This window comes from Budorcas taxicolor, chromosome 24 (assembly GCF_023091745.1).
Source record: "Budorcas taxicolor isolate Tak-1 chromosome 24, Takin1.1, whole genome shotgun sequence".
In the NCBI taxonomy this organism is placed as follows: domain Eukaryota; kingdom Metazoa; phylum Chordata; class Mammalia; order Artiodactyla; family Bovidae; genus Budorcas; species Budorcas taxicolor.
This window is the reverse complement of record NC_068933.1, coordinates 38,004,529-38,022,651: the sequence shown is the minus strand read 5'-3', so window position 1 is coordinate 38,022,651 and position 18,123 is coordinate 38,004,529. Positions and strand designations below refer to the sequence as shown.

The window sequence follows — 18,123 nt, the reverse complement described above, 5'->3', positions numbered from 1 at the left end:
AGTTCATTGGCTTTTCATAATCAGCGATTAGCAGTGTCGAGTACATAGCAAATACTCAGTAACTATTTGCAGAAATTAACCAAATGTATTAAACAAAAAAAATTTCCTGCCCCTCCTCTTCTCCCCCACTATATCTAGATATAAGAACCAAGCCTATACAAATCTCAGCTCCCAAAGAATTCTGGGGAACTTTCCACAACAAAGTCTCTAATCTTTTTTTTTTTTTCCTTAACCAGAAGATGAAAACGGTCTCAAACTCAATTGTATTCATTTTGACAGGACTAACTCAGAGTTCACCATACAGCTGTTCCAGGGACAGCTGAGGGGCCATACTTAAGATCTTTAACATCCATCATTGGAAGGGGTAGCTCTCTAAACTGCTTTTCCCGGTACAGCTGGGCTATGCGCTGAGTGGTCCCTCAGTTCAGTTCAGTCGCTCAGTCGTATCCGACTCTTTGCGACCCCATGAATCGAAGCACGCCAGGCCTCCTTGTCCATCACCAATTCCCGGAGTTTACCCAAACTCATGTCCATCGAGTCAGTGATGCCATTCAGCCATTTCATCCTCTGTCGTCCCCTTCTCCTCCTGCCCCCAATCCCTCCCAGCATCAGGGTGTTTTCCAGTGAGTCAGCTCTTCACATGAGGTGGCCCAAGTATTGGTCCCTACTCCCCTTTTAACCAACAGAAACATTTTTAAAAATAGTTTGCAATGTTTCTGATGCACTGAAATAAGTTTAAGAGTTGACCCTGGCCTCAAGGACACGACTGTCTTATCAGTGAACCAAGCCTGAAGGCACTCTGCAATATATGAAGAACATAAGGAAAAGCAATGTTTGGGGGAGGCACAGACAAGGCAGCCATGGAAAAGGGTGCCGGGTCTTGTCCACTGTTACCCTGCCTCTTGCCAAGAAACCTCTAATTCTACAATGTTGAATGCAAATAACAATTTTAATTTATGTTTCAGTGTTTTATGTATTTTTTACTTCTGTCATCTTCCTCGCATTTTAATTTCCCTCTGCTTAAATGTGGGAAGTGGGTTGTTGAAAATTACACTTCAAGGAAAGGAAGCAGGCTGGGTGCTCCGATCACAGTGGGTAAAAAATGTAGACACTTCAGTACCCTGCCCATCTAGCGTCTGCTTTCCTCCACCTTCATTGCCCTAATGCTGCCAAGCGAAAGGAGCAGGTACTAAGCAATTCGGTGCTTCAGGCCATGCCTGCTTTTCCTGCCAGAGGAAAACTGCAAGGAGCTGTTGTGCTGATCTATGTCCCTAACCAAAAAAAAACTAGAAATCTTATCGACCAACAGCTTCGTTTTTTTAAGCAGTAAAACTGTGCCTTCAGAATGATGTTGCCACAGAAGCCCAATATGTAAAACAGATAAAAGAGAGGGTGCTGGATTTCCCTGCGGTCCAGTGATTTAAGAATCCACCGGCCAGCGCAGGGCACGTGGGTTCTATCCCTGGTCGGGGAACATTCTGTATGCTGTGGGGCAACTAAGCCGACGTGCCACAATTACGGAACCCCACACTCTAGAACCCGTGCTCCGCAACGAGAAGCCACCGCGGTTAGAAGCCAAGCGCTGCAACAGAGAGCAGCCTGCGTTACTGCAACAGAGACAGCCTTCGCACAGCAATGAAGACCTAGCGCAGCCAAAAGTAAACTTTTTTTTTAAAGAGGGGGTGCCTTTGGTAACTGGAGTAGGGCAGGGATTCATACCACCATCACCTCATTTCCCAGTGCTCAGGGAAACACAAAGACCATGGTTTAAAGATTTTTTTAAACAGTGAAGCCAGAAGAGTCAGTTACTCAATATCATACTACTGATTAATGACAAAGTCATAATCACAATCCAATTTCATCTGAAGTCAGTAGGCTAGCAATTGGGGTACAAGGCATCACACTCTGATTCTTTGTGATGCTATAGGATGGGGTCGGAAGACATGGGCTCTGAAGTTATGCTCAAACGGACATCCCAATTCCATGATTTACGAGTTACCTAAGGATAAATTATTTAAACCTCACTGAGCCTCATCTGTGAAATAAAGAGGTTGGAGAACCAGCATCAGAGGACTCTTCTGAGGGTTAAAGAACAACCAATATAAAAATTTCCTGGCAGAGTATCTTTTACATAATAGGTGTGTGTTCCCAGGTGGCTCAGTGGTAATGAATCTACCTACCAGTGCAAGAAATGCAGGTTCAATCCCTGGGTCAGTAAGATCCCCTGGAGAAGGCAATGGCAACCCATCCAGTATTCTTGCCTGGGAAATCTCATGGACAGAGGAGCCTGGCTACAGTCCATGGTGTCACAAGGGGTCAGACAGCAGTGAGCGACTGAGCACACACACACAACACACACATATAAAACACCCAACTCAAGACTGAACCAAAAAATTAAGGGAAATATGCCGTTCACTTTGTCAGTCATAATTTAACACAGGACAAAAGAAGGCAACAACTAAAAAGTTATCAGAAACAGCCAATTTATGATCTTCCATATTCAGTTCAGTTCAGTTGCTCAGTCGTGTCCGACTCTTTGCAACCCCATGAATCGCATCACGCCAGGCCTCCCTGTCCATCACCAACTCCCAGAGTTCACTCAGACTCACGTCCATCGAGTCAGTGATGCCATCCAGCCATCTCATCCTCTGTCACCCCCTTTTCCTCCTGCCCCCAACCCCTCCCAGCATCAGAGTCTTTTCCAATGAGTCAACTCTTCACATGAGGTGGTCAAAGTACTAGAGTTTCAGCTTTAGCATCATTCCTTCCAAAGAACACCCAGGGCTGGTCTCCTTTAGAATGGACTGGTTGGATTTCCTTGCAGTCCAAGGGACTCTCAAGAGTCTTCTCCAACACCACAGTTCAAAAGCATCAAATCTTCGGCGCTCAGCTTTCTTCACAGTCCAACTCTCACATCTATACATGACCACTGGAAAAACCATAGCCTTGACTAGATGGACCTTTGTTGGCAAAATAATGTCTCTGCTTTTGAATATGCTATCTAGGTTGGTCATAACTTTTCTTCCAAGGAGTAAGTGTCTTTTAATTTCATGGATCTTCCGTATTAGTCTTTCAATTATGACAATAGTACTCAGTTCTTCAAAACTTTTGTAAAATTTATATATGAGGAAAAAAAGACCAGACTAGCTCTCATATATTATTTAATGCATCTTATATTCAAGCATTATTATCAGAGTGTGTCCATCTGAGAATATAGCTGGTTAATATTTCTATTTCAAAAACATGAATGTTTTTACCATGAAAATTCCAAATCTTTAATTTTGTAACATCATAATGAGATAAAAATACCACAGATTTAATGTATATTTGTACACCATTGGAATTTTTATAAACCTTCAGATTAGATTAAGCAGAAAGAACAAAGGCATACTAACTGACCTCCAAAACAAGTCTGAAAGAAATCTGCAGCAGGAAAAGCAAATAGCACTTGGCAATTTGAGAACTGCTACAAAAATGTGTTACACACTCTGTCCAGCAGAGAGAGGTGTTGTTTAACTAGTAACAGAACTCAGACCTACAGCTTTGTACTTGAACTTCTTTCCAAGCTTTCAGGAAAAAAAAAATATATATATATATATATATATAAAAACTAATTGAAGAAAAACCTAGAAATCTGCCATGAGGGATCCATAATTAGGTTAAAATGATATCAAAGTATGGTCCACCTTTCCAAGATCTTCAAGGGCTTCCCTTGGTGCTCAGCTGGTAAAGAATCTGCCTGCAATGTGGGAGACCTAGGTCTGATTCCTGGGTTGGGAAGATCTCCTGGAGAAGGGATAAGCTACCCACTCCAGTATTCTTGGGCTTCCCTGGTGACTCAGCTGGTAAAGAATCCGCCTACAATGTGTAAGACCTGGGTTTGAGACCTGGGTTTGATCCCTGGGTTGGGAAAACCCCCTGGAGAAGGGAAAGGCTAACCCACTCCAGTATTCTGGCCTGGAGAATTCCATGGACTGTATAGTCCATGGGGTCACAAAGGGTCGAACACGACTGAGCGACTTTCAAGATTACTTGTGCCAAAGAACCTGTCGTACCCTTGGGTGCAAGACAGCCCGAGAAGGAACAAAGGGGCGCCAGGTCCAGCTCCAGCTGGCCAGGCCTGCTACTGTCCTGAGCAGCCCCTAGCCTCATTCATGCCTAATGCTGGAGTCCAAAGAAGCGGGTGAACAGTGGCAGCTGGGTCCCTAATTTCATCACACTCTGTGTGTGTGTGTGTGTGTGTGTGTGTGTGTGTTAGTCACTTCAGTCATGTCCAACTCTGTGTGACCCCATGGACTGTAGCCCGCCGGGCTCCTCTGTCCATGGGATTTTCCAGGCAAGGATACTGGAGTGGGTTGCCATTCCCTTCTCCGGGGGATCTTCCTGACGGAGGGCTTGAACCCAGGTCTTCCTCACTGCAGGCAGATTGTTTACCGTTTGAGCTACCTGGGAAGCCCTCACATTTTTTAAACTATACCTTGTTGCTCAAGGCATGCCAGTCCTTGAATTAAATACCTACCCTCCCCACCACCCATAAAAACATCCTCACTTAGCAGTAAATACATACTGAATTTTAGCTTGAGAGACCCAGTTACTGTCCTGTCACAGTGACAAAAATCCAAAGTGGGTGCCAGGCGGGGAGGGACACAGGGCAGGCAAATCCCACATGTAGAGGTCTGCAGCCATCTACCTCGAGTGATTTCAACAGTCATTATGATCATTTCAGATCGTGCTGTTGACCTAGACAACTTCATACATACACACACACCCATATCTGATACCTGCAGACGGAGATATCTAAACGCACACACATCTATGTCTCTGTTTTACTGCATTTGGTCACCTCCTAGCTGCTGGACGCTTCAGCTCTCAGCATCTCACAGGCCCCTCGCTTCCTCATATGCTTCCATGAGTCACCTGTCCTCCCCCCAGGCTAAGAACAGTCTCACTTCTCTTCAAAGACCTCAAGCATTTCCTCCCTCTGGTTTTCCCCCCAAAGACTGACCGACCTCAGTCATCTGATACCGCTTCAGGAACACTTCAAAGAATGTACTTTCCAAAAATGAAGCCCCTCCTGTCAGAGTGGACCCCGTGGGACTGGCTGAGAGAAGCCCCTGCATCCAGTAAGAGAAGACGAGCGACACCGGGGAAGTCTGGGAGGCGCGGGTAGGCTCGTGTGCCACCTCTTCTTTCTCTCCTTGCAGCTCAGTGCAGCTCCACAAATATTCCAACAGCTGACGGGAATAGAAGCAAGGCAACCTCTGGGGTGACCCCCCACCCCCAACCCCTCATTAAGCCACAGCATAAAGGATGTCACGTGTAGCCCAAAGCCTCTCAGCAATCATCAACTCTGGACTCGCCCTTGAAAAGCTCATGAAGTTGCGACAGCTCCCAGAAAGCAGCAGGGAACAGACACCAGAGAAGCAAGATCAACTCTCTTCTTTCACTATATTGATAAACAGATCACAGAATCCAGATCTTAGTTCCCAGCCAAGGGACTCCTCCCACTGTTCACACGTTCTCCCATATCCCATCCAACACCCTAAACTCTTGTCACAGATGCAAAACCCCTGCAATAAGCAACACTGTGCAAACCGTCTTAAACTGTCTTCTCTGGACCCTCCCACCCTCACCCCATGTGAACTCCCAGCTGACTGACAAAGCCTAAGCCTCCTGTCCTAGAGCAGGGGCACTTCCCTCGGGCCTCACTGGGGTCCTGGACCAACAGACCGCCCCTGACCTGGCTGCGTCATTACCGGCGACCACCTGACTGATACTGGGGATACATTCAGCAGGCACTGTCAGTGTTTCCGTTTCCCCAGCAGGCTGCTTCTGCAGCACTTAGACAGTTTCAGCCACTTATTTAATCCACTTGGAAAAACAAAAACAAGTGAGAAAAGGTATGCCTATCAAGCAAATAAAATCGCTGTCTTATTCTGTCTACTACCTCTCCCCATGGTCTTTTTTTCAATAATTTTTTTTATTTATTTGTGTGTGCTCTGGGTTGCCACTGCTGCAAGCAGGGGCTCCTCTCTGGCTGTGCTGCACAGCCTTCTTGCTGCAGGGGCTTCTCTCATTGCAGAGCTTGGGCTCTGGGGGGGGGTGGGATTCAGTAGTTGCAGCATGTAAGTTCAGTAGTTGTGGCGCACAGGCTTAGCGACTCTGCAGCCTGTGGGATCTTCCCAGACCAGAGACGGAAGCCATGTCCCATGCATTGGCAGGTAGAGTCTCAACCACTAGACCACCAGGGAAGTCCCCCTGTGGTCTTTTGAGTTTGGGCCATGTTTCAGTGATAGATGAATGGTCAATATAAAGAAACTTCAAGAGTATTCTTGAAGTGATAAAAATGTGCCATTTCTTTCTGAAGATTTTTAAAAGTACTTTTCAAAAGTCAACATAAACTTGCCTCTTATACCCCTGCTACAATAAGCAACAATTTCTGCTGCCCCTTCCAATTTCCAGATCAATTATCTGGATTTATCTCTCTAAAATAGTACTTGGCACTTTGTCTCTGCATACCAAAATGAAATGCAAACTCTTCACTCTCCATGATTCTGCCCCTCTCTAAATGGTTATTTTTCTAAATCTCTCTCTCACTGATGAGCTTTGCAAACCAACCTGGCCAGTTTCCTCCCTATTCTGCAAACAATCTGTGTTTTCTGTCACCACACCCTTCACATCATTCCCCCAGTCTGAAATGCCCTCCCCCAAACCTCAATTAACCAGAATACTAGTCATTCTTGGAGAACAGTGCAGCTTCTACCTATTCCATGAAGCCTTCACCAGCACAGCTGAAGTGATCACTGCCTTGCTCTGACCAAAGAATTAGCCCCCAGGAGGCAAGGACTGTCTTCTATTTCTCTGCACCCTGACAGTGCCCAACACAGGTGACTAGCACATAAGAAGTGTTCGTTACATAGATCTGTTTAATAAATGCATACACACTAATACCCCTGCAAAATAACATCACACTAGAAACTAATAGTACCAACCATTTTTACCAAGGCAAAGAAGGAACAGAAGGTTTAAAATGTCATTTTGATTCACCTGTGGTAAACTGGGAAAACTACTCAAAACCTATGAGTAACAAAGACCCAAACTCACCCACCAGTAAGTCAAAGGACTATGTAGAGCTCTGACATTACTTCTATATAGTAAAGTAAAAATCATGTTTTATCAAAGTTAAAAAGAAAAAAATTTTAGTCAGCACAAAATCACAAAGTTAAGGCTATGCCAAAAAGGAGTTTTACACAGTCTTGGGGTGATCACAATCAGTATTTCCCATCTGGAGAAATAATGAATAAATGATTAAGTATCCTAAACCTCAAGCTTAGAACAGTATTTATGCTACATAATAAAGCAGAATATTTTAATAATTTAGCTGTTTAAGACTTCCAACTACTGAAATATCTAAGAAATATTCATTATTAAGGTAAAAGGAATTATTAATATACACTGCATTCTTGCTATCCCCAGATATTATGGAGCCCATTATATAATCTTATCTAATGTATGAGTCAAAAGGAACAGCTATCATTTGACTTCTTCAACTGAACCATAGCTACATTAGGTCAGATTCCCTGTCTACCCCTTCAAAGGTCAGGAATATCATGATGATCACAATAAATAATAATGGCAGCAAACACTCATAAAGCATTTATTACATGTCAAGCACGGTTCTGAGACCTTTACATACATCAATCTACTTAATCCTCAGAAGGATTCTGAGATATGTCTCACTATAATCCCATTTGACAGTTGAGAAAACTGAGGCAAAAAGAGTGTAGACAACTCACTCAGGGCCATGCATCTCATAAGTTATAGGCTAGGTTCACACTGAAGAAGTCGAGCTCAAGAGTCTGGCATCTTAACTGCACGCAGTACCCCTTCCCTGCCTCACTCCCAGGACTAACACCTCCCATTGAGGACTGAGTGAGCACCTCTCAATCTGCACAGCTGCCTTCCCACTTCTATGAAACCTGTTTGCTTTCATTATTCATCAAATAATTCTACATCTTTCCAAGCGTAGAATTCACAAACACAGGACGTGATTCTAGGAGCCTGTGGTAGATAATCTCAAGTCACTTCTTGCTTTGAAGAATTCTCAGCTTCTGAGATTTGAAATTTTAATATCTCTTCCTATCTGTTACCTGAAAGAGGAAGGCAGGGAAACACTTACTAGTATCTGGAGTTTTCTCTTCAGATCTGCCAAATAAAAATTCATATTTGGCCTTGGCAACACTCTGGGAATGTGCTGATGCATTGTTAACCCAAACAAATGTCTCTGCCTGCAAAATCAGAGCAAAACAAAGACATCATTAAAAATACATCATACAAAATACATCACAAAGCAAATCAACCAACAAGAGAATGGTTATGACAGACCCACTGGATAGAATACTATATGGCTGTTAAAAATGAAACATGAAAAAACATAACAGGACATAAATTGGAATACAAGCAAGGTTACAACCATATAAAAAGAGAAACATACAAACATCTATAGGGGAACAAGAGAAACTAGTAAAGTCTGGGCTTGATTGGGGGGGGCACAATTATGGTAGAATTTTTTAAATTAAGTGTATGTTCTATTATTAATAACTTTTTTGCAATGAGAAAACTATATTTTATTTTTAGGCACATCATTTTCCAAACGATTATCATCAGCCACAGCCCATAGCAGGAATATTTCTGTGAATGGGTTCTGCTAAAGTATGTCAACAAAAAGTAATCTTTCCCCAAAAGCAACCACATTTGGGTCTTTTTTGCCTAAATTTAGGCAAACAGGAGTCCCAAGCATCCCACTTACATTTGTTATCCTAAATTTAAGCATCTATCCCCATGTTCTCTGGAATCCTAAATGTCCCTCATTTGAAAGAAAACTACAAGGTGACTGAGAGTGGTTCACACCATGATTCTCAGTTCCCATCACTCTCTCCCTGGCTGCTTTAAGCAGCTGCCAAAACTCGGGAGAGCCTCCTTTCTCTGGTCTAGAATTAATGAAAAATAAGTAATAAGGTCGGAGAAGGCAATGGCACCCCACTCCAGTACTCTTGCCTGGAAAATCCCATGGGCGGAGAAGCCTGGTAGGCTGCAGTCCACGGGGTCACCAAGAGTTGGACCTGGCTGAGCGACTTCACTTTCACTTTTCACATTCATGCATTGGAGAAGGAAATGGCAACCCACTCCAGTGTTCTTGCCTGGAGAATCCCAGGGACAGGGGAGCCTGGTGGGCTGCCGTCTATGGGGTTGCACAGAGTCGGACAGGACTGAAGCGACTTAGCAGCAGCAGCAGCAGCAGCAAGTAATAAGGTAGCAATTTCAAAACACAAAGAAATGAGACTGAGGCCAACCAGGGAGTCATCTTTCTGCCTCTTCACTCTGAACTCAAAAATTAACCACGATACAGATATTATCACACTTGACCTCTGTCTTCTAATTCTGAGATATCGTCCTTCTCATGTCCGAGCAGCAACTGACCACTCACTTTAGGAGAGAGGAGCATGAAGAGTTTTATCAGAAACCAGGCAGCAAACTTCAAAGAGGAGAGTTTCACGATGTCTGTTTTATCTTTTGTAGCAGAAATGATTGACAGCAATGAGGAGGCCCATGGCTAGGTTATGAATATCTCCTCACCCTCTGCGGGAAGATACCCTGGAGGAGGAAATGGCAATCCACTCCAGTATTCTTGCCTGGAGAATCCCATGGAAAAAGGAGCCTGGCAAGCTACAGTCCACTGGATCAAAAAGAGTCGGACACAGCTGAGTGACTTAGCATGCACCTTCACCCTCTGCAGACAGGTTCAGTGGACAGCTGTCCTTGAATACCAATATCAAAGACCTTCTTGAACAGTTTCAAGATAGCAGTTTCTTAAAATAGCTCTAGCAGTTTCTTTTTTTTTTTTTTTAGCAGTTTCTTAAAATAGCTCATTTCTATAATCACTTAATGTTCGCAACATGTAAAATTATTCTTTCTGGAAAAGGTGCACACTCCTCTTGGAGTTGCATGTTTTGTAACCACAGGCTGTTAATTATCCTTTTCCCCAGTGGACAGGCAATATTAACTTTTTGATGTGTTCAGGGAGCTTCAGGCTGATAAAAGGAGGAAACTGGCGGCCTAATTTAGGCAAGGTGGTTAGAAAAGGCTCACTGAGGAATGAATACCTGCAGATACGAGAAGGATGAGAGCTGGGAAAGGACAGAAACATACATGCAGGCAGAGGGAGGGTCACACACAATGGCCTCGAAGTACGACAGCACCAGGTTACCCCAACAACTGAGGGACCCAATGTCGTCACAGAACAGTGGGCTCACGTGCAAGCGGAGAGGTGCCCAGGAAACAGCATGGGAGGAAGAAACACTGACGAGGAGGCAGGGGCCAAAACCACAGGATGTGCAGGCCAAGGAAAGGCTTGAAAGGAAGTCACTGGAAGGTTTTAAACCTATGGTGGTTCATTAACATTTTCAAAAGATCATTCATTTACACTTTAAAAAAATTATATGGTTGTTACAAGGGAAATTTTTCCATCACTTTGCCAACAAATGTTCGTATAGTCAAAGCTATGGCTTTTCCAGTAGTCGTGTACGGATATGAGAGATGGACCATAAAGACGGCTGAATGCTAAAGAATTGATCTAGCACTCTGGTGATAGAGAACACTCTTGAGAGTCCCTTGGACTGCAGGGAGATCAAACCAGTCAACCCTAAAGGAAATCAACTCTGAATATTCATTGGAAAGACTGATGCTGAAGCTGAAGCTCCAATACTTTGGCACCTGATGTGAAGAGTCAACTCATTTGAAAAGACCCTGATGCTGGGAAATATTGAAGGCAAGAGGAGAAGGGGGTGACAGAGGATGAGATGGTTGGATGGCATCACCGACTCAGTGGACATGAGTTTGAACAAACTCTGGGAGATAGTGAAGGACAGGGAAGCCTGGCATGCTGCAGTCCATGGGGTCACAAACAGCCAGACACGACTGAACGACTGAACAACAAATAAGGGAAGTAGATTGGAGTAAGTCAAGAGGAATCAGAGATACCAGTTGGAAGTATAAACTAGAATTTGCGAAAGCTTCAGGCCAGATGATGGCAAGGGAACAGAAGTAGATAAATGCGGAACATGTTTTGTAGGAAGAACCTATGTGAACTTCCCGATAAATCGGGTTTAAGGAAAAAGACAAAGGAAGAAACCAAGCACAGCCGTAAGGGCTAACACTGACTAACCACTCGCCCCAGGCCAGGCTGCTCCCATGCAGAACATGAGGCATCTCACGTAACGCGCAGGTCGGTCCTGCTGGATGGGCACTCTGCCATCCCAGCCTCACAGGCACAGAAAGGGAACCCACGAGTGGATAAGTCACGTGTCCAAGGTGGCACAGCTGGTAAACTGTGGATCCCAGATTCAGATCCTGAATCTAGAACCCGTGGCCCAGAAAATGACACCTAGGAATCCGGCTTGAGCAGCTGGGTGGTGTGTTGGAATGGGGGAGACTGGAGAAGATACACTATCAATAGCTTGGATTTAGGCCTAGGTAACCTCAGGAAAACAACAGAGAATAAGATTTTTAAAACTCCACTACTTAGGAAAAGAATCTGTAAAAGAATGGATATGTGGGGACTTCCCTGGGGGCCAGTGGCTGGGATTCTGTGCTTTCACTGCCGAGGGCCTGGGTTTATTTCCTGGTCAGGGAACTATGATCCCACAAGCTATGCATTGCAGCAAAAAAAAAAAGAAAAATGTATATATGTATAACTGAATCACTTTGCTGTACACCTGAAACACACAACATTATAAATCAACCATCAGTTCAGTTCAGTCGCTCAGTCATGTCCGACTCTTTGCGACCCCATGAATCGCAGCACGCCAGGCCTCCCTGTCCATCACCAACTCTCGGAGTTCACTCAAACTCACGTCCATCGAGCTGGTGATGCCATCCAGCCATCTCATCCTCTGTTGTCCCCTTTTGCTCCTGCTCCCAATCCCTCTCAGCATCAGAGTCTTTTCCAATGAGTCAACTCTTCACATGAGGTGGCCAAAGTACTGGAGTTTCAGCTTTAGCATCAGTCCTTCCAAAGAATACTCCGGGCTGATCTCCTTTAGGATGGACTGGTTGGATCTCCTTGCAGTCCAAGAGACTCTCAAGAGTCTTCTCCAACACCACAGTTCAAAAGCATCAATTCTTCGGCGCTCAGCTTTCTTCACAGTTCAATTCTCACATCCATACATGACCACTGGAAAAACCATAGCCTTGACTAGATAGACCTTTGTTGGCAAAGTAATGTCTCTGCTTTTCAATATGCTATCTAAGTTGGTCATAAGTTTCCTTTCAAGGAGTAAGCGTCTTTTAATTTCATGGCTGCAGTCACCATCTGCAGTGATTTTGGAGCCTCCAAAAATAAAGTCTGACACTGTTTCCACTGTTTCCCCACCTATTTGCCATGAAGTGATGGGACCAGATGTCATGATCTTCGTTTTCTGAATGTTGAGCTTTAAGCCAACTTTTCACTCTCCTCTTTCACTTTCATCAAGAGGCTCTTTAGTTCCTCTTCACTTTCTGCCATAAGGGTGGTGTCATCTGCATATGTGAGGTTATCGATATTTCTCCTGGCAATCCTGATTCCAGCTTGTGCTTCTTCCAGCCCAGCGTTTCTCATGATGTACTCTGCATAGAAGTTAAATAAGCAGGGTGACAATATACAGCCTTGACGGACTCCTTTTCCTACTTGGAACCAGTCTGTTGTTCCATGTCCAGTTCTAACTGTTGCTTCCTGACCTGCATACAGATTTCTCAAGAGGCAGGTCAGGTGGTCTGGTATTCCCATCTCTTTCAGAATTTTCCACAGTTGATTGTGCTCCACACAGTCAAAGGCTTTGGCATAGTCAATAATGCAGAAATAGATGTTTTTCTGGAACTCTCTTGCTTTTTCCATGATCCAGCAGATGTTGGCAATTTGATCTCTGGTTCCTCTGCCTTTTCTAAAACCAGCTTAAACATCAGGGAGTTCATGGTTCATGTATTGCTGAAGCCTGGCTTGGAGAATTTTGAGCATTACTTTACTAGCGTGTGAGATGAGTGCAATTGTGCGGTAGTTTGAGCATTCTTTGGCATTGCCTTTCTTTGGGATTGGAATGAAAACTCACCTTTTCCAGTCCTGTGGCCACTGCTGAGTTTTCCAAATTGGCTGGCATATTGGGTGCAACACTTTCACACATCATCTTTCAGGATTTGAAATAGCTCAACTGGAATTCCATCACCTCCACTTGCTTTGTTCGTAGTGATGCTTTCTAAGGCCCACTTGACTTCACATTCCAGGATGTCTGGCTCTAGGTGAGTGATCACACCATCGTGATTATCTGGGTCGTGAAGATCTTTTTTGTACAGTTCTTCCGTGTATTCTTGCCACCTCTTCTTAATATCTTCTGCTTCTCTTAGGTCCATACCATTTCTGTCCTTTATCGAGCCCATCTTTGCTTGAAACATGCCCTTGGTATCTCTAATTTTCTTGAAGAGATCGCTAGTCTTTCCCATTCTGTTGTTTCCCTCTATTTCTTTGCATTGATCACTGAGGAAGGCTTTCTTATCTCTTCTTGCTATTCTTTGGAACTCTGATTCAAATGCTTATATCTTTTCTTTTCTCCTTTGCTTTTCGCTTCTCTTCTTTTCACAGCTATTTGTAAGGCCTCCCCAGACAGCAATTTTGCTTTTGGAAGTCAAGAAACACCTGGAGTAACAGGCAAATTTGGCCTTGGAGTACGGAATGAAGCAGGGCAAAGGCTAATAGAGTTTTGCCAACAGAATACACTGGTCATAGCAAACACCCTCTTCCAACAACACAAGAAAAGACTCTATACATGGACATCACTAGATGGTCAACACCGAAATCAGATTGATTATATTCTTTGCAGCCAAAGACAGAGAAGCTCTATACAGTCAGCAAAAACAAGACCGGGAGCGGACTGTGGCTCAGATCATGAGCTCCTTATTGCCAAATTCATACTTAAATTGAAGAAAGTAAGGAAAACCACTAGACTATTCAGGTATAACGTAAATCAAATCCCTTATGATTATGCAGTAGAAGTGAGAAATAGATTTACGGGACTAGACCTGACAGAGTGTCTGATGAACTATGGATGGAGGTTCGTGACATTGTACAGGAGACAAGGATCAAGACCATCCTCATGGAAAAGAAATGCAAAAAAAAAAAAAAAATCAACCATATCCTAATATAAAATTAAAATTAAATGTTAAAATTTTTCAATTAATTCAAACCTTAAAATGCTGATTTTTGCATCAGCAGAAAGGCACATCAAAACCACAATGAGATATCACCTCACACCTATCAAAATGGCCTTCATCATCAAAAGGAATACAAATAATGTCGGTAAGGATGTCGAGAACAGGGAAACTGCCTACCCTGTTGATAAGGAAAAAAAAGTAAAACAGAACTCCATTACTGTGGTGCTACAAAGTAAGAAGAGACGCCACTGATGAAGCACCAGTTGTAAGAAATTCCAGGAAGGTAAGTTTCTGACACACCTTCTCCACTAAAAGCCTGGGAACTATTCTCCAAAGAGATGTTCCTCTCGCGCAACATGCTTAACCTCAGTTCCAGTGTTTTTCATTCTTTGCTGTATATATGAACTGCCTGGGAATCTTGTTAAAATAGAGGTCAGCAGGTCTGCGATGGGGCCTGAGACTGCATTCCTAGAAAGTTCCCAGAAAATGCTGACACTGGTCCACAGGGTGCACTTGTGCTAAAGCCTGGAGGTGACGTGGTGTTCAAAGCACACTCAGACGCTCACAGAAGAGAAAGACCTGTTAAAAGGATGCTCTAACCAGGGCTCCCCCCTAGCTAAGCACAACATACTCTGACAATTGTGGGGAACCCCAGAACCCAGCATTCCCCTGACTTGCCCATTGAAGCAAAATGTGCTCGGCTTACATGAGCTATTCTTAAAGCTGGGTGCCCCACTGACATATCCTGCTCCCACGTCAAGGGTTACAAATCTTCAGCCACCTACTTCTACAAAACTTCTGCAGGTCAAAAAAGCTGAAATATTCAGCACTACTTTTTCTTCTGTTTTACTAACTGAATAATATACATTCTTTATCACAGCCATTTTAGAAACATAAATGTTATTAGGATATGAAATAACATTAAGCAAACAGACTGTCAGCTGATCTAGGCTTGAATCCCAAGTGAGACTGCCACCCAATCATATTAACGTTCAGTCTTGGACTTCATCTCCCCTATTGATAAACCGAGTTATTCCAATGTATCTCTAAGGCCCCTTCTATTTTGGAAACACAGTGATTCTTCACATTTCTGAACCACCTTCACAGATGTTTTATTAAGAGGAATAACACAAATCTTTGCCTTGTGATCCAGTTACAATGATGTGGTCACCAAAACATGTCCTACCTACATTTAAAGTTAGCAGTCCACCTTTAATTGGACAGGACAAAAAAAAAAAAAAAAAAAAACTCAACCTTATGTTTTGCACAGCTTTTCAAATTTACAAACAATTTTCACCTAATATCATCCAAGTCTCAAGATGTCGCTGATGATAATTACCCACTTCAGATACAAGAGAAACGCTGTGCCGTGCGTAGTCGCTCAGTCATGTCCAACTCTTTTCAACCCCAGGGACTGTAGCCCACCAGGCTCCTCAGTCCAGGCTAGAATACCGGAGTGGGTGGCCATTTCCTCCCCCAGGGGAACTTCCCAACCCAAGGACCAAACTTGCACACTGGCAAGAAGATTCTTTACCACTGAGCCACCTGGGAAGCCCATGTTTATTTCTGTATCTAATTAAAAAACCATGAGTTCACACGGACATGTTTGCCATAAGTATATCTCTGATGCTTTCACTTACAAATGAGTTACTAATGAAATAATCAAAGACTTAACGAATAATTGTTGTCCCACCTATACTGCCCTCTGTTAAACTGAAGTTCACTCAAACATACTTTGCTCGCCCACTATAATTAAGAATGTTGTATAGCTGGAAGACTAAAGCAAAATCACCCATTCCTTCAGCCTGCCAGGCTCTACAGCGAGAGATTCGAATCCCGTCACGTGCAGCATTTTTCCCTTTAAAAATATATTTGACATGTCCCTACACAAAAGCCAGTGGAAAAAACACCAGTGTTTGAGAGGAAGTAATTGCCCAAATAATCTGCAATTCCCTACAACCAGCTCCTCCTCCGGTGATAAGCTAATCGGATAGATATTCCAAAAGCCAGGAAAGGTAACCAAAGGAAAGTGGGACGGGCAGACTCTCAAGAGCAGAAAGAGGCCAGAAACAGCCAAGAAACAATTGAGACAACAGAATCTTCTAAAGGTTAGACTGCAAGGAAATCCAATCAGTCCATCCTAAAGGACATCAGTCCTGAATATTCAATGGAAGGACTGATGTTGAAACTGAAACTCCAATACTCCAATACTGATGTGAAGAGCTGACTCATTGGAAAAGACCCCATTGCTGGGAAAGATGGAAGGCGGGAGGAGAAGGGGATGACAGAGGATGAGATGGTTGGATGGCATCACTGACTCAATGGACATGAGTTTGAGTAAACTCTGGGAGTTGGTGATGGACAGGGGGACCTGGCATGCTGCAGGCCATGAGGTCGCAGAGTCGGACATGACTGAGCGACTGAACTGAACTGAACTGAAAGGTTAGAAAGAGCATCCAAACCAGAAGCCAAAGCAGGCATGGACCACCAGGCTAAGAAAAAGACTGAGGGGGGGCAGGGAGCAGGACTCACCCCATCACCAGGCAGACTTGCTGTCAGCCTGCTTTACCTATGTGAGCACAGAGGGAAGAGCTGAATCCACAGCCCGTTTATAAGCCCCTGGGGGCCCATTCTCATTTTCCCACCACCTGCTACCCACCTACTCAGCTGTCTTCCTGAAAGCACACTCCCCTGGGAAGGGCAGGGCCAGGGGGAGAGGAGGCTCCAGCACAGAGGCGCAGAGTCCCCACCCTGCCTGCCACTAAAACTGAAGGCAGAGGGAAGGGTATGTGAGCAAGGCGTTGGCCAACACAAAGGACTCTTCCCTGGATCATCTGTATCTTGGGGCCCCGTCTTACAGTTGTCTTCTAACCAAATGGAAAGACTACCTGCCCCTTCTAGGAACTGAGCCTGCCCTGGCTTATTCACAACATATTATGACTTATTACAAATGGGAACAGTGCCTTTTTTTTTTCTAATGTGATGTAGAAAGTCAGGGGCTGAGAAACTAGGACAATAAACGTTCCTTTGTAACACAGTCTCCATAAAACTAAAATAAGACACAGGGATCAAGTTTTCTTGACTGCTTCTTCACGAAGGCACCAAGTAACGAAGGTGTTGGAGAACTTCAAAGAAAGAATTTAAAAGAAAACCAGCAATCAACCATTACATGTTCACAACACACCCTCTGCCTTTCCCACCACGTTGTAATCAGTAATGACAGAGGGCGAGACCCTTGATGGCAAGTGTGCAGACCCAGGGATAGAAGTCTACCTTTTGCCTTTCTCTTTGCCCTGCTGACTCCCACCTACCTTCCTCGGGCTCTGGATCTGATAGTCTTTAAAACTAATAAATAAAACGGACAACATAAAGGTCCAAGTTTTAAAAAGAAAAACACATGTTAAGCCTCAGAACACATGTTCTTACTTGCTACAGGTCTCACCTTCCATATGTTGACAGTAAGTCAGGATTCAGGCTAGGTAAGAAGAGGGAAAGCTGGAAAGCCACAGAAAACTTTGAAAGTCAGCCCAGCACAATTGGGACCCCTGGGAGGAAATCAACCAGACTCTGAACAGTCAACCAGCACTCACAAATGCTCCTCTGCGGACTCAAGAACACACAGCGGAGGAAGGCTCGGTACTGAGAACAATCACAGCGGGTAGCAAAGCCGTCAGAGACTACAGGCTCACGGCAAGTGTTCGTAAGTATTTTTGCTGAGTCTTTATAAACTCAGCAACCTCAAAAAAGCCCTGAAACCTTGGCAGAAATAACCACAAATTGCATAAATGAAAACGAAGTATCAGCCTCGTCACCAAAACTAAGTTTCACAAACATGGGGCTATCTTCAGTTATTTCAAATTTTCCACTAACTTCTGAGATGAAATT

General features: G+C 43.9%; 1 protein-coding gene across 1 annotated transcript in view; it reads right to left on the bottom strand.

Moving 5' to 3' along the window:
* PSD3 (pleckstrin and Sec7 domain containing 3) overlaps positions 1 to 18,123 on the bottom strand; it is a 482,251-nt gene that overhangs the window by 337,098 nt on the left and 127,030 nt on the right. The window contains exon 2 of the mRNA XM_052661313.1: positions 8,180 to 8,288. Within this exon, the coding sequence (XP_052517273.1) occupies positions 8,180 to 8,288 (109 nt within the window). The remainder of the gene's footprint in view (positions 1 to 8,179; positions 8,289 to 18,123) is intronic.